The 14,872-nt window shown below is 48.2% G+C and overlaps 1 protein-coding gene across 8 annotated transcripts in view; it reads left to right on the top strand.

The window, feature by feature from the left end:
- Window positions 1-14,039, top strand: part of LOC129713537 (AP-3 complex subunit beta-2) — an 86,383-nt gene extending 72,344 nt beyond the window's left edge. For all 8 annotated transcript variants that reach the window (XM_055662642.1, XM_055662645.1, XM_055662641.1 and 5 more), the window contains 2 exons: window positions 4,063-4,201; window positions 9,798-14,039. In XM_055662642.1, the coding sequence (XP_055518617.1) occupies window positions 4,063-4,201; window positions 9,798-9,948 (290 nt within the window). In that variant the 3' untranslated portion in view covers window positions 9,949-14,039. The remainder of the gene's footprint in view (window positions 1-4,062; window positions 4,202-9,797) is intronic.
- The last annotated feature ends 833 nt before the right edge of the window (window positions 14,040-14,872 follow it).

Here is a 14,872-nt window from a genome sequence, read left to right as displayed (position 1 = left end):
TGCATCGCTTGCGCATGTATCGATGTGAGGGAAATGGTGCATGCTTGCTTGGCTGCTCCCTTTCCCCGGGCTTGAAGGCGCTACCCCCGGCACAGTGTTCACTGGAAAACCAGAGCAGGGAGATTCCTCCTTCCAGAGTACTCCATCACACACGCGCGTACACACGCAAGGAAACCAACATGCACACGCACACACACACAAAGAAACCAACATAGACACACACACACACAAAGCGATACATAGACACCCACACACACAAATAATCCGATACGTAGACACACACACACACAAAGAAACCCACACAAACAAACACACACACACACACACACACACAAGGAAACCAACATGCACACACACACACACACACACACAAAGAAATCAACATAGACACACACATAAAGAAACCAACATAGACACACACACACACACACACACAAGGACACCAACATAGACACACACACACACACAGAACACACATATACACACACAGACACACAAACACACGCACACACACACACAAACACAGAACACACATAGACACAGACACACACACATACACACACACACGCACACACACACACACACACACACACACACACACACACACACACACACACACACACACACACACACACACACACACACACACACACACACACAAACACACACACACACACACACACACACACACAAACAAACACACACACACAGTTAATGTTTATTATCTCTGTGAATCCTGGAGTTGGGAATGAGGGAACAACTAATCCAGTGGGATTTGTGCACTTTCCTGTAATGAAAGGTCAGTGTATGTTAAGGGAATTGGGGGCCACTGTGCAGGAACAAGATTACTGAGCGACAAGATCAGCCTTGGTGAGCAGTTTTGGGTCCCGTGTCTAAGGAAGGATGTGCTGGCATTAGAGGGGGTCCAGGGGAGGTTTACGGGGATAATTGGGTTAACGTATGATGAGTATTTAACAGCACCTTGCATGTACTCGCTGGAGTTTAGAAGGATGAGGGGGACTTATTGAAACTTACCAAATAGTGAAAGGCCTTGATAGAGAGAATGAGGAGAGGATGTTTCCACTAGTGGGAGAGTCCAGGACCAGAGGCCTCAGAATAAAAGGACATACCTTTGGGAAGGAGATGAGGAGGAATTTCCTTAGTCAGCGGGTGGCTAACTTGTTGAATTCATTGCCACAAGCGGATGCAGAGGCCAATTCAATGGATATTTTTAGGCGGAGATTGACGGATTTGTGATTAGTACGGGTGTCAGGTTATGGGGAGAAGGCAGGAAAATGGGGCTGAGAGGGAAAGAGATCAGCCATGATTGAATGGCGGAGTAGACTTGCTGGTCTGAATGGCCTAATTCTGCTCCTGTACCTTATGAACTTATGGTCTTATTGAATGGTAGAGCAGACATGAGAGTCCGAAGGGCCCGCTGGTGTCCATTCTCAGTAATGTCACTGAATAATGCCACAGGTTCATGAGGCTGTGTGTGGCGTTGTTGTTATTGCATCTTTCAACTATCAACCCGCTAACATCAATCCCACCACCACTGCCAAATGGGGCAAGAACTATTCTAAATCCATTCAGGGACAGTGGCCATTTCTCAACTTGACACTGGCCTGAGCTGGGATTATTCACAACCTCTACTGAACAATACCTGGAGAATAGTGTTCAGGTGTGGTCACCCCCAGCTCGATGCCGTGAAGCTGAAATGAGTGCAGACTGAGAAATACGAGGATGCTGCCAGGTCTCGAGGGCCTAACTTTATAGGGAGAAGTTGGGCAGGCTGGGACATTATTCCTTGGAGCGCAGGAGGCCGAGAGATGATCTTGTAGATAGACACAAAACTGGAGTAACTCAGCAGGCAGACATCATCTCTGGAGAAAAAGAATAGGTGACGTTTCGGGTCAAGATCCTTCAGGTTCTGGAGAAAAGGATCGAAACCCTTCTTCAGACTTGCAGAGATGTATAAAATCAAGAGTGGGAGAGATAAGGTGCATGCCCATAGTGTATTTCCCAGGGTTGGTGAACAAGAGGGGGGGAAGACTTACCTTGAGAGGGGGGAAGATTTGATAGGAACCTGTGGGCAATGTTCTTTACACAAAGGGTGGTGATAATGTGGAACGTGCTGCCAACGCAGGTAGTTGAGGCAGGTACAATAACAACATTTAAGGGACATTTGGGACGGGTAGATGGATAGAAACTTTGGAGGGATGTGGGCCGAATGGGACTAGTGTAGATGGGGCATCTTGATCGGCATGGGCAATTTGGGCCGAAGGGCCTGTATCGGTGCTGCATGACACTATGACTGTCCTGAAGGACCGTGGTGCTGTTTGACTCGGCTGAATGCAAACCTCGGACACGTTTCCCCAGCGGGTTGTGTTGGTCAGCAGATAACGTGCAGATTGCAAAGATCATGGTGGTGGTTCTGTTTTAGATCCCCTTCCTGATAGACCACCCAGGGGAGGAAGCGGGGAGGTAGAGAGGTGGCAGCAACTGGGCAGAGTGGCACGAAGTGAGAGGCTGCGAGCTGGTGCATGTATTCCTGCTGCATTGGCCATAAGACATTGGAGCAGAATTTGGCCATTCGGCCCATTGAGTCTGCTCCGCCATTTGATCATGGCTGATCTATCTTTCTCTCTCTCACCCCCATGCACCTGCCTACTTTTGACACCCTTACTAATCAAGAGCCTATCAATCTCCGCTTTAAAAATACCCAACGTCTTGGCCTCCACCGCCGTCTGTGGCAATGAATTCCACAGATTCACCACCCTCTGGCTAAAGAAATTCATCCTCTTCTTTCTAACAGTACAAGCTTTTATTCAGAGGCTGTGCCCTCTGGTCCTATACTCTCCCACCAGTGTAAACATCCAATCCACATCCACTCTATCCAGGCCGTTCATTAATCAAATCACTGCTAGGAGATGGTGGGAAAGGCGTGTGTGGGGCAGGGAAGGGCACATGCACTCACACACCCATCCTTCATGTGAGCACTGCAACTTCAAAGGGATCATTGAGGAAGCAGGTTGTCCACACACCTGTTCCGCCCCAGGTGAGACAGGTGAACCCTTTAGAAGGAAAGCCCTCAAAGATAACCTTCCCCACCTTACCAACGGACACAAGAGACTCCCATCCCTCAAGTCCCATAAAGATCTGGGCATGAGTTGGGTCTCACCAGGATTCAAACTATGGCACCATCTCACCGTGTCTCAAATGTTCTTTTAGAAACATAGAAACATAGAAATTAGGTGCAGGAGTAGGCCATTCGGCCCTTCGAGCCTGCACCGCCATTCAATATGATCATGGCTGATCATCCAACTCAGTATCCCGTACCTGCCTTCTCTCCATACCCCCTGATCCCCTTAGCCACAAGGGCCACATCTACCTCCCCCTTAAATATAGCCAATGAACTGGCCTCGACTACCCTCTGTGGCAGAGAGTTCCAGAGATTCACCACTCTCTGTGTGTGAAAAAAGTTCTTCTCATCTCGGTTTTAAAGGATTTCCCCCTTATCCTTAAGCTGTGACCCCTTGTCCTGGACTTCCCCAACATCGGGAACAATCTTCATGCATCTAGCCTGTCCAACCCCTTAAGAATTTTGTAAGTTTCTATAAGATCCCCTCTCAATCTCCTAAATTCTAGAGAGTATAAACCAAGTCTATCCAGTCTTTCTCTTCATAAGACAGTCCTGACATCCCAGGAATCAGTCTGGTGAACCGTCTCTGCACTCCCTCTATGGCAATAATGTCCTTCCTCAGATTTGGAGACCAAAACTGTACGCAATACTCCAGGTGTGGTCTCACCAAGACCCTGTAAGAGTATCTCTGAACTCACAGGTGTAAACCGTGGGGAAGTCCCTCCCTTGCCATGGATACACATCGAGGCCAAATTGAGCAAGAGGTCAGGGAAACTGTACTGTTTTGAGTGGACACTGGTGCATTGGTGTTATTGTTGGGGCCTTCAAGTAACTGTACGGTTGAGGGAGAGAGGAGATTGAGTTAAATGTTGATGCTCATTGTCCTAACGCTGCTTTGTTCTTCCTGCCACGCTTCAAAGGGAAACTGATGGGGATGAATGAAATCAATGAGAAGCTGACCCTCACGGAGCAATGCCGGAGTGACCAGGCCGTTGTCCAGCGGGTGCTGTCGACAGCTAACCTCGGGCGGGTGCCCTGTGGCCAGAGCGACGAGTACAGGTAACCATGGCGTTTTACACAAGGGGTGGCGGGTGTATGGAACAAGCTGCCGGAGGAGGTAATTGAGGCAGGAACTATCGAAACGTTTGGATGGGTATATGGATAGGGCAGGTTTACTATGTGAGCACGGTTTGCCCTAGCGAGGGACATACATAGCTGTATATCCACAAAGATTCCTGATGAGAGAGTGTGGCCATTAGGATTCAGCACACTTTGACGCTGAATGGCTGACACAGCAAACACTCCCTGTCCACCAATGCAGCAGAAAAATAAACAATGATTCATAGTTTGGTGCCAAGGAGGTCAAGTTACATCACGTTACACAAAGAAGACCATGTCGGGGTCGGCTGAGAATGAAGGGGAACCCAGCGAGAGGGGGGGGGGGGCACCGACAACAAAAGGGGCTCAGTGGGGGGCCACCTGCTGCCACGTGCAGCGGCAGCCCTGGTTCATAGAAAATAGGTGCAGTAGCAGGCCATTCAGCCCTTCGAGCCAGCACCACCATTCAATATGATCATGGTTGATCATCCAAAATTAGTACCCCGTTCTAGATTTTTCCCCATAACCCTTGATTCCTTTAGCCCCAAGAGCTAAATCTTACTCTGTCCTGAAATCTAACTCTGTCCTGAAATCTAACACTGTCTTCTGGGGCAGAGAATTCCACTGATTCACAACTCTCTGGGTGAAAACGTTTTTCCTCATCTCAGTCTTAAATGGCCTGCCCCTTATTCTTAAACTGTGACCCCTGGTTCTGGACTCCCCCAACATCGGGAACATTTTTCCTGCATCTACCCTGTACAATCATAAGAATTTTATATGTTTCTATAACAATCCCTCTCATCCTTCTAAATTCCAGTGAATACAAACCCAGTTGACCCATGCTTTCATCATATGTCAGTCCCGCCATCCCGGGAATTAACCTGGTGAAACTACACTGCGCTCCCTCAATAGCAATAATGTCCTTCCTCAAATTAGGAGACCAGAATTGCACCCAATACTCCAGGTGCAGTCTCACCAGGGCCCTGCACAACTGCAGTAGGGCCTCCTTGATCCGAAACTCAAATCCTCTCGCAATGAAAACCAACTGCCTTTCTTCACTGCCTGCTGTTGTACCTGCATGCTTACTTTCAGTGACTGATGTACAAGCACACCCAGGTCTCGTTACACCTCCCCTTCTCCTAATCTGACATCAGATAATAATCTGCCTTCCCGTTCGTGCCACCAAAATGGATAACCTAACATTTATCCACATTATACTGCATCTGCCCACTCGCCCAACCTATTCAAGTCACCCTGTAGCCACATAGCATCCTCATCGCAGCTCACACTGCCACCCAGCTTTGTGTCATCCACAAACTTAGAGATGTTACATTTAATTCCCTCGTCTAAATCATTAATATACATTGTAAACAACTGGGGTCCCAGCACCGAGCCTTACGGCACCCCACTAGTCACAGCCTGCCATTCTGAAAAGGACCCGTTAATTCCTACTCTTTGCTTCCTGTCTGCCAACCAGTTCTCTATCCATGTCAATTCCCTACCCCCAATACCATGTGCTCTAGTTTTGCACACCAACCTCTTGTGTGGGACCTTGTCAAAGGCTATTTGAAAGTCCAGATACACCACATCCACTGGCTTTCCCTTATCCATTCTACTTGTCACATCCTCAAAAAATTCCAAAACATTTGTCAAGCATGATTTCCCCTTCATAAATCCATGCTGACATTGACTGATCCTGTCACTGCTTTCCAAATGTGCTGCTAAAACATCTTTAATAATCGACTCCAGCATCTTCCCCACTACCGATGTAAGGCTAACTGGTCTATAATTCCCCGTTTTCTCTCTCCCTCCTTTCATAAAAAGTGGGGTTTCATTAGCTACCCTCCAGCCCACAGGAACTGATCCAGAGTCGAGAGAACATTGGAAAATGATCAGCAATGCATCCACGATTTCTAGGGCCTTCTTCTTGAGTACTCTGGGACCATCAGGCCCTAGAGATTTATCTGCCTTCAGTCCCAACAGTTTACCAATCACCATTTCCTAACTAATGTGGATTCCCTTCAGTTTCTCCATCCCACGAGATCCTCGGTCCCCTAGTATTTCCAAGAGATTGTTTGTGTCTTCCTTAGTGAAGACAGAACCAAAGTACTCGTTTAACGGTTCTGCCATTTCCTTGTTTCCCATTATAAATTCACCTGCCTCTGACTAAGGGTCCTACATTCGTCTTTTCCTTTTTACATACGTGTAGAAACTTTTTATATCCCCGCAAGCTTTCTTTCATGCTCTTAATTAACCCCTTTGTCCTCCTCTGTTGAGTTCTAAATGTCTCCTAGTCCTCTGGTTTGCCGCTTCTTCTGGCCAATTTATATGCCTCTTCCTTGGCTTTAACACTAGCCTTGACTTCCCTCGTCAGCCACGGTTGAGCCGCCTTCCCAGTTTTATTTTTTTCGCCAGACAAGGATGAACAATTTCTGGAGTTCATCCACGTGGTCTTTAAATCTTCACCATTGCATCTCCACTGTCAACCCGTTAAGTATAATTTGCCCGTCTATCCCAGACAATTTCCTTCTCCTACCTTCAAAGTCTCCTTGAGTCAAGTTCAGTACCCTAGTCTCTGAATGAACCGTGTGTCACTCTCCATCCTAATGCTGCGAGCAGAAGATAAGACTGTTCCATGAACCTTTTTGTAACTTTGTCGGTGGCAGAAGCGAGCGACTCTTTGCGTACTGTCTAGGAGAGATCTGCTGTCTGATTTTACGTGGTCGTCTGCAAAACGATGGATTTCACTGAACGTGGGTACATGTGATAGAGTAGCGTTGAATAATTGATTCAGGGAAATGGGTTCAAAACCTATGACAGGAACAGAAAATGTGTCGGAGGGACCTGCAGATACTGGTTTACATCAAAGACAGGCACAAAATGCTGGAGTAACTCAGCGGGACGGGCAGCATCTCTGGATGGACGGAATGGGTGACGTTTCCGGTCAAGACCCTGCTTCAGACAGAGTCAAGGGAGAGGGAAACATAGAAACATAGAAAATAGGTGCAGGACCCCTTCGAGCCTGCACCGCCATTCAATATGATCATGGCTGATCATCCAACTCAGTATCCTGTACCTGCCTTCTCTCCATACCCACTGATCCCTTTAGCCATAAGGGCCACATCTAACTCCCTCTTAAATATAGCCAATGAACTGGCCTCAACTACCTTCTATGGCAGAGAATTCCAGAGATTCACCACTCTCTGTGTGTGAAAAATGTTTTCCTCATCTCGGTCCTAAAAGATTTCCCCCTTATCCTTAGACTGTGACCCCTTGTTCTGGACTTTCCCAACATCGGGAACAATCTTCCTGCGTCTAGCCTGTCCAACCCCATAAGAATTTTGTAAGTTTCTATAAGATCCCCCCTCAATCTTCTAAATTCTAGCGAGTACAAACCAAGTCTATCCAGTCTTTCTTCATATGAAAGTCCTGACATCCCAGGAATCAGTCTGGTGAACCTTCTCTGTACTCCCTCTATGGCAAGAATGTCTTTCCTCAGATTAGGAGACCAAACTGTACGCAATACTCCAGGTGTGGTCTCACCAAGACACTGTACAACTGCAGTAGAACCTCCCTGCTCCTGTACTCAAATCCTTTTGCTATCTCGACTAACATACCATTCGCCTTCTTCACTGCCTGCTGCACCTGCATGCCTACTTTTAATGACTGGTGTACCATGACACCCAGGTCTCGTTGCATCTCCCCCTTTCCTAATCGGCCGCGAGAGAAACGAGAGATATGGAAGGGTAATGTGTGAAAACGAGAGATCAAAGGGGATAAAGTTCTAGCGAATGTAAAAACCGATTGTTATCCAGTCGGGGAAGGTCATATGAAAGTCCTGACATCCCAAGAAGTCAGTCTGGTGAACAGCGACCTGTCTCCATCCCTACTCCCTCTATCCGCCTACGCCGCATCTGTCCTTCCTCAGATTAGGAGACCGGAAATGTCCTCGTTCTTCAATACGGGGGGGGTGGTCTCACCCTCCACCCTGATACAACTGCAGTACCACCTCCCTGCTCCATACCCACTCAACACTCCTCTTGCCCCATCCCCGAATCGCAACATACCAGAGTCCCCCTAGTCCTCACCCTTTCACCCCACCAGCCGGCAAATACTTTTAATGCCATTTCTGCCACCATGACACCCAGGTCTCGTTGCATCTTCCCATCTCCCCCCATGTCTGCCTTCCGCGAGACCGCTCCGAGAGATATGGAAGGGTAAGGTGTGAAAACGAGAGATCAAAGGGGATAAAGTTCAAGGAAAATGTAAAATAGATCATTGTTAGCTCAGGGAAGGTGGCAACGTGGCATCGTTCCAGGTGCGACAAAGGTTCACCTGCATCTCCTCCAACCTCATCTACTGCATCCGCTGCTCTAGATGTCAGCTGATTTACTTCGGTGAGACTAAGCGGAGGTTGGGCGATCGTTTCGCCGAACACCTCCGCTCAGTCCGCAATAACCTACCTGAACTCCCGGTGGCTCAGCACTTCAACTCCCCCTCCCATTCCCAATCCGACCTTTCTGGCCTGGGTCTCCTCCATTGCCAGAGTGAGCAACACCGGAAATTGGAGGAACAGCACCTCATATTCCGCCTGGGTTGCTTGCGTCCGGTTCGCATGAACATTGAATTCTCCTAATTTTGCTAGCCCTTGCTGTCTCCTCCCCTTCCTTAACCCTCGAGCTGTCTCCTCCCATCCCCCCGCCCTCGGGCTCCTCCTCCTCCCTTTTTCCTTCCTTCTCCCCCCCCCCACCCCATCAGTCTGAAGAAGGGTTTCGCCCCGAAACGTCGCCTATTTCCTTCGCTCCATAGATGCTGCTGCACCCGCTGAGTTTCTCCAGTTTTGTGTGGCCGGAGAACTAAGATGGGGGAGGGATGTTATCTTTAAGCAATGTTGTTTTAGCAAAGTACCTAACTCTAACGAACTGCCTGGTCATTGGAAAAGCAAAGTGCAGAAACAAAGAACTGCAAAAAAAGACACAAAGTGCTGGAGTAACTCAGTGGGTCAGGCCGTATCTCCGGAGAACATGGATAGGTGATGTTTTGGGTCGGTCCCTTCTCGACTTACTAGTGTTCTATAATGAACCAATTCTGGCCTATGTGAGTGTTGGAGTAGCTCGCATAGTAATCTGCGAAGGGAACAGACTGACAACTTCTTGGGCCCTTCATCAGACTCTGGCGTGTGTGAGTGTGTACTTAACAACTTGCTCAGTTGAGGGACACTTAAGGATGAACAAGAATTAGCCCCCAGTGCCAGCTATATCCACACGACATGAGTTACTAAACTTACAGTCCGACGAAGGGTCTTGACTCGAAACATCACCCATTCTTTTTCCCAGAGATGCTGCCTGTCCCAGCACTTACTCCAGCATTTTGTGTCTATCTTCGGTTTAAGCATCTGCAGTTTTTCCCTACACAATAAACTTTCTAACGTCATTGAAGTGTAAGAGTTCTGTTTGTAATTCTGGTCATGATACGGCGCCCCGGCGAATGTTTCCTGAGCTGAGTTGCTCTTGTCTTGTGTCCCCCTCCCCCCCCCCCCCCCCCCCCCCCCCGGCAGGTTTGCCGCTCGGACCGTGAGCGGTGGTGCTCTGGTCCTCATCACCCTGGTGACCAAGGACAACGGCGCTGCCCAGCTGACCGTCAACTGTGAGAAGATGGTGATCGGCACGATGATGGCCAAGGAGATTGTGGAGACACTGACCCAGTGACGCGGGCCCTCGGTGAGATGGTCGCCCACCCGCCCGCTCACTCCCCCTTGTCAAACCACCAACGGCAGGAGAAACAGGTGACCCAGTGGCCCAGGGCCAGCCAACTCCACCAGCACCCCTTCCAAAACACACGCAGGGGTCCCTGAATAACTCGGTGAAGAGATATCCACATGGTTCACCCCGCTGAAAGACAAGTCGCCAATCCTTACGTCCTGCACCCTCTCAACTGAGAAACTGCCCCTTTATTTAATGCTGGTCTGTCTCTCCCCTTAACCCCCCTGCACCACTCTCCCCATCACAGATCCAACTTGCAATGGAATCACGGTTAATTCTTCATTTTAATCATGTGTATTTAATTAATTTGATGTTCCCTCCCTGGATCCTCCTCTTTTCTCAGAGATTGATGTTTCCGCAAAGCTTTTGGTAGCTGTCCTTCTTGGGGTGAGTCTAGCTAATATAGTACTGATTGTAACTATGAACTCATTGTTCTCCGGGACTGGTCTGCCTGGAGCTGTGGGATACTTGGTCTCCAGAACTTCCGTCTGTAGCTTTGGGATTACTTTGGCCTCCTAGACTGGTCTGCCGGTAGTTTTGGAAAACCTGGCTCTCCAGAATTGATTTACCTGTAGCTTTAAGGTAACTGGTCTTCAAGACCTCTTCTGACCTATGAAACTTGGCCTCGAGATTGGGTCCGCCCAGAGATGCGAGGTGCTCGTTCACTGGAACTGGTCTGCCCGTACCTTTCAGATACTTGTTTCCTGGGACAGGTCTGTCTGAACCTTTGAGATACAGGTCCACCACCAATTTTCCACCAACTGATGGGCCAGTGACTCCTATAATCACGAGAGCGCTCTTGAACTCCCCCCGCCCCCCTGGAAGTTCCCCTTGAAAATGTGGCGCCTATGCTGGCTGAGGAGGACTTGCCGCCTGCCTTCGAGGCTCTGGAGCCGGCAGATCCATTCCCTTGGCCGATTTACAAGGCTGACTTTGTGGGCCGGAATCTCCCTCCCTCAGCAGCATAGGCGGACCGTTCCAGTACCGCTGGACTCCGCTCAGTGGCCGTGACCGCTGTTGGTCTGGCCAAACGGATAATCCAGAGGTGTTCTGGAAGCATGGGTGCTGGAATATCGGGGGGTGGATCTGAACTTGGTGTCCAGGGTGGGTATGGGTCTGCCTGTACCGCTGAGCTACTTGTTCTTTGGGCATGGCCTCCCCGTAGCTTTGACATACTTGGTCTCCAGGGCAGGGCAGCGATTAGGAGTGCATTTGCTTGGAAATTGCCAATTCACCCATGAGTGATAGGGTGCCCCCGCCATTTCTATCAAACTGTACCATCCACAAAGAACTCAAGAGGCAGAATCACTCAAACCTTTGTCACAGCAACCCAAGTTTATCACACAGAATGACAAGAATCAACATTTAATTTTCCGTTTAATAAGTCAATCTCCACCTTAAAAACACCAAATGGAGACTATATCACTGCTAGCTAGAAGGTGACAACAACGCAAGCAGAGATAAAATGTAATCAGGGAGTCAGTCAGACTGGTGGGAGAACTGGGAAAGGGGGAGGGATAGAGAGAGAGGGAAAGCAAGGGTTACTTGAAGTTAGAGAATGCAATGTTCATACTGCTGAGGTGTAGGCTGCCTTTTGTTCCATATCTCTTTCAATGTCTTGTTTTCACACCTTGCCCTCCCTTATCTCTATGTCTCCCTCTCAGTCTGAAGAAGGATCTCAACCTGAGACAAGATTCCTTTTCTCCAGACCCACTGAGTTACTCCAGCTTTTTGTGTCTGTCCTCTAGCCCTTGTACCTGCTCTGCCATTTGGTTAGATCGCAGTGGACAATCCAGCTCCCTCTCTCTCCATGTCCTGTTCAACAACATTAAAAATCCAGCTCTCTCAATCCTGAATATCCACATTTCCATTGCTCCTTGCATGGAAGCAGTGCTTCCTGTAAACGCCAGTAAATGAAAATTAAAGAACTGCAAATGCAGGAAATCTGAAATAAATTAAAAAATCTTGGAAAAACCCAGCAGGTCAGGCAGCATCTGTGGAGAGAGAAGCATAGATAATATTTCAGGTTGAAGATGCTCACCAAATTGGGACAGACAGAAAAGCAAAACGTCAGATGGACATCATTCATAAATAAGGACAGGATTTGCATCTTAAAAATACGAATAATTTGACCTTGTAAATGTGCTCTTGTTGGTATTAAAAATCGGAAAACCTGCCATACAGCAATTATATCCTCCCACCACTAGTGATCCTCCCTTAAAACACTCCCCTTTCCCTCAAAGCCAAACACAAACAAAAGCAAACACAGAAAGCTCTGGAAATACTCAGCGCGTCGGGCAGCATCTGTGGAGAGAAGATCAGGACAGGTGCGAGGTGCATCAGAGGGAGGAGAAGGAAGAGCAGAAGGGAAGAATGGAAGACAGGGTGGATAAGTAACAACGGATAGTAATTCAGTGGTGGTAGTGGAGCAGGGAATAAAATAAAGGCTGAGTGACATTGCTGGAGCAGGAACATTATCATCAACGGCTACTGTCTGTGGAACGTGGAGACACAGAGTTAGAGGAGACAATCTCGTGCGGTTCCAGGCGGCAGGAATGTGAGCAAGCAAGTGTATGTTCCGTACCCTGAGTTCCCATTAAGCTTCTTGGGAATAACAAGGGAGGTGGATGATAGAGAGCAAGGAACTGCAGATGCTGGAATCCTGAGCAAAACAAAAAGTGCTGGAGGAACTCGGGGTCAGTCAGCATCTGTGATGAGGGAATGGACAGGAGACATTTCAGCCTAATGATAGGTGAGAGGAGCACTTTAAAGCAGCCCTACATGGAATGGAGAGTGGAGAGAGGTATTGGACAGGGCAGACAGCATCTCTGGAGAGAAGGAATGGGTGGCGTTTCGGGTCGAGACACTTCCGTTACAAGTGTTCGGTGACGTGACCTACACACCACCATTAACTCTGGCGTTTCCGTTGCCGTTTCACCTGATCCTCTTCCTGAGAAGGTTCGTTGCTGCTGATGTGACGTTCACTTAATATCTTTAGTCGGTCCTTGTGACTAAAGTGAAATTCTAAAGAAAGATGCTGGAAAAATCGAAGGGAGACAAAAATACTGGAGGAACTCAGCGGGTGAGGCAGCATCTATGGAGAGAAGAAATAGTATGAAGAAGGGTCTCGACCCGAAACGTCACCTATACCTTCTCTCCATAGATGCTGCCTCACCCGCTGAGTTACTCCAGCATTTTTGTCTACCTAAAGCAAAATTCTTGGTCATTAATTGATTGAAAGATTTAGCATTGCAACAGGCCTTCGACCCACCAAGTCCTTGCCGACCATCGATCACTGGTTCACTCCCGTTCTATCTTATCCCACTTTCTCATCCACTTTCTCCACACTTGGGGGAATTTACAGAGGCTAATTACCCGCACGTCTTGGGGATGTGGGAAGAGAAACGCACAGTCACGGGGAGAACGTGCAAACTCCACAGAGACATCACCCGGGGTCAGGATCGAACCTGGTTCTCTGCCGCTGTGAGGCATCGACTCCACCACTGTAATTACTATTGCAAGACTCCACCGCCCATTGTTCCACATGCGCTCCCTGCGAACATCACCACTGCCGTGGGATAGACACAAAACGCTGGAGTAACTCAGCGGGTCAAGCAGCATCTCTGAATAGGTCGTCTTCAGGTCTAGGCCCACACACAAGATTAGATGTTGTCCAGCCAGAGTTGAACACACTTCTCGGCATCTGCAAACAATAGCGTCTGTCTCTTGTGCGTGGTGGAGGTTATATTGGTGGAAATGGGGCTGAACAGGTGATGTTGCCGAAAGAATCTGGGTCCAGCATCTGCAGTTCCTCCCTACACACGAAATCCTGTCTCCTTGCTTGGTCTGGGTGAGGGAGAGGGGCAGTGTGGGTGCAGCCTGCTTCAGTAGCTGGTTTCTTGATGCTTTGCTCAATGTTTCCCTTTGCTCTCTCTCTCTCTGGTTGTGCAGTAATTACATCGCTCTTCACACAACTGCTATGGCAGATTAATTTATTGTACAAAAAACCTCAATTAAAGTCAAGTAAGAAACCTGAAGCTTTGTGTTTGTCATTTATTTAACCGTGCAGGTGGTCTAACTCTTGATATTATTAACCCAGTGTTACTTCCAGAGAGCCCAGATAGCTGTGATTGTATCAGCTGCTGACAGTTTCAACAACACTGCTTCTAAGAGCCTTTCAGGGCACCAGTGGCTACACTTCAAACCTTTAATTGGCTTTAAAACTCAGAGAGGTCGTAAACTGGTTGTAAAAACAGCATCTTCCTTTCCATTTAATTGCAGACGGCTGCAGTCAGACAGACAGCAGTAGCAGACTGACTTAAAGCAGGCAGGGTTAAATTCCCTTTGCATGTCCACTGCATAGCAGAGTCTGGCTCACAGTGGAACTTGCCCAATATCTCTCCCCCTTCAATCTCTTCTCTCCACTCCCAATCCCCCCAAATATCATACCATCCACCTTCACAGTGGGGCAATCTGCAGCCAGATGAAGGGTTTCGGCCCGAAACGTTGCCTATTTCCTTCGCTCCAAAGATGCTGCCTCACCCGCTGAGTTACTCCAGCATTTTATGTCTACCTTCGATTTTCCAGCATCTGCAGTTCCTTCTTAAATATTTATAAACTCCTATCCTTCAGAAGAAGATGAACGATTTGTGCAATTAGCGCCTTAAACCAGTAACACTAATATAGTGCCTTTAACATAGAAAAATAAATCCCGAGCTGTACTGATTATCACAGACACACCCCAGGGAAGGCTGATTCTCCCTCGTGCAGCTTGAAAAATGCAGTCATCTCTGGTTCTCCAAACCAAAATTAAACCCTAGAATTCCTTGAATCTAGGCCAAGTGCAGTTGGCAAGTAGCCTGGAACTGAC

This window comes from Leucoraja erinacea, chromosome 36, assembly GCF_028641065.1.
Source record: "Leucoraja erinacea ecotype New England chromosome 36, Leri_hhj_1, whole genome shotgun sequence".
NCBI lineage: Eukaryota > Metazoa > Chordata > Chondrichthyes > Rajiformes > Rajidae > Leucoraja > Leucoraja erinaceus.
The sequence above is the reverse complement of the archived record's forward strand: the minus strand, read 5'-3'. Positions and strand labels throughout refer to the sequence as shown.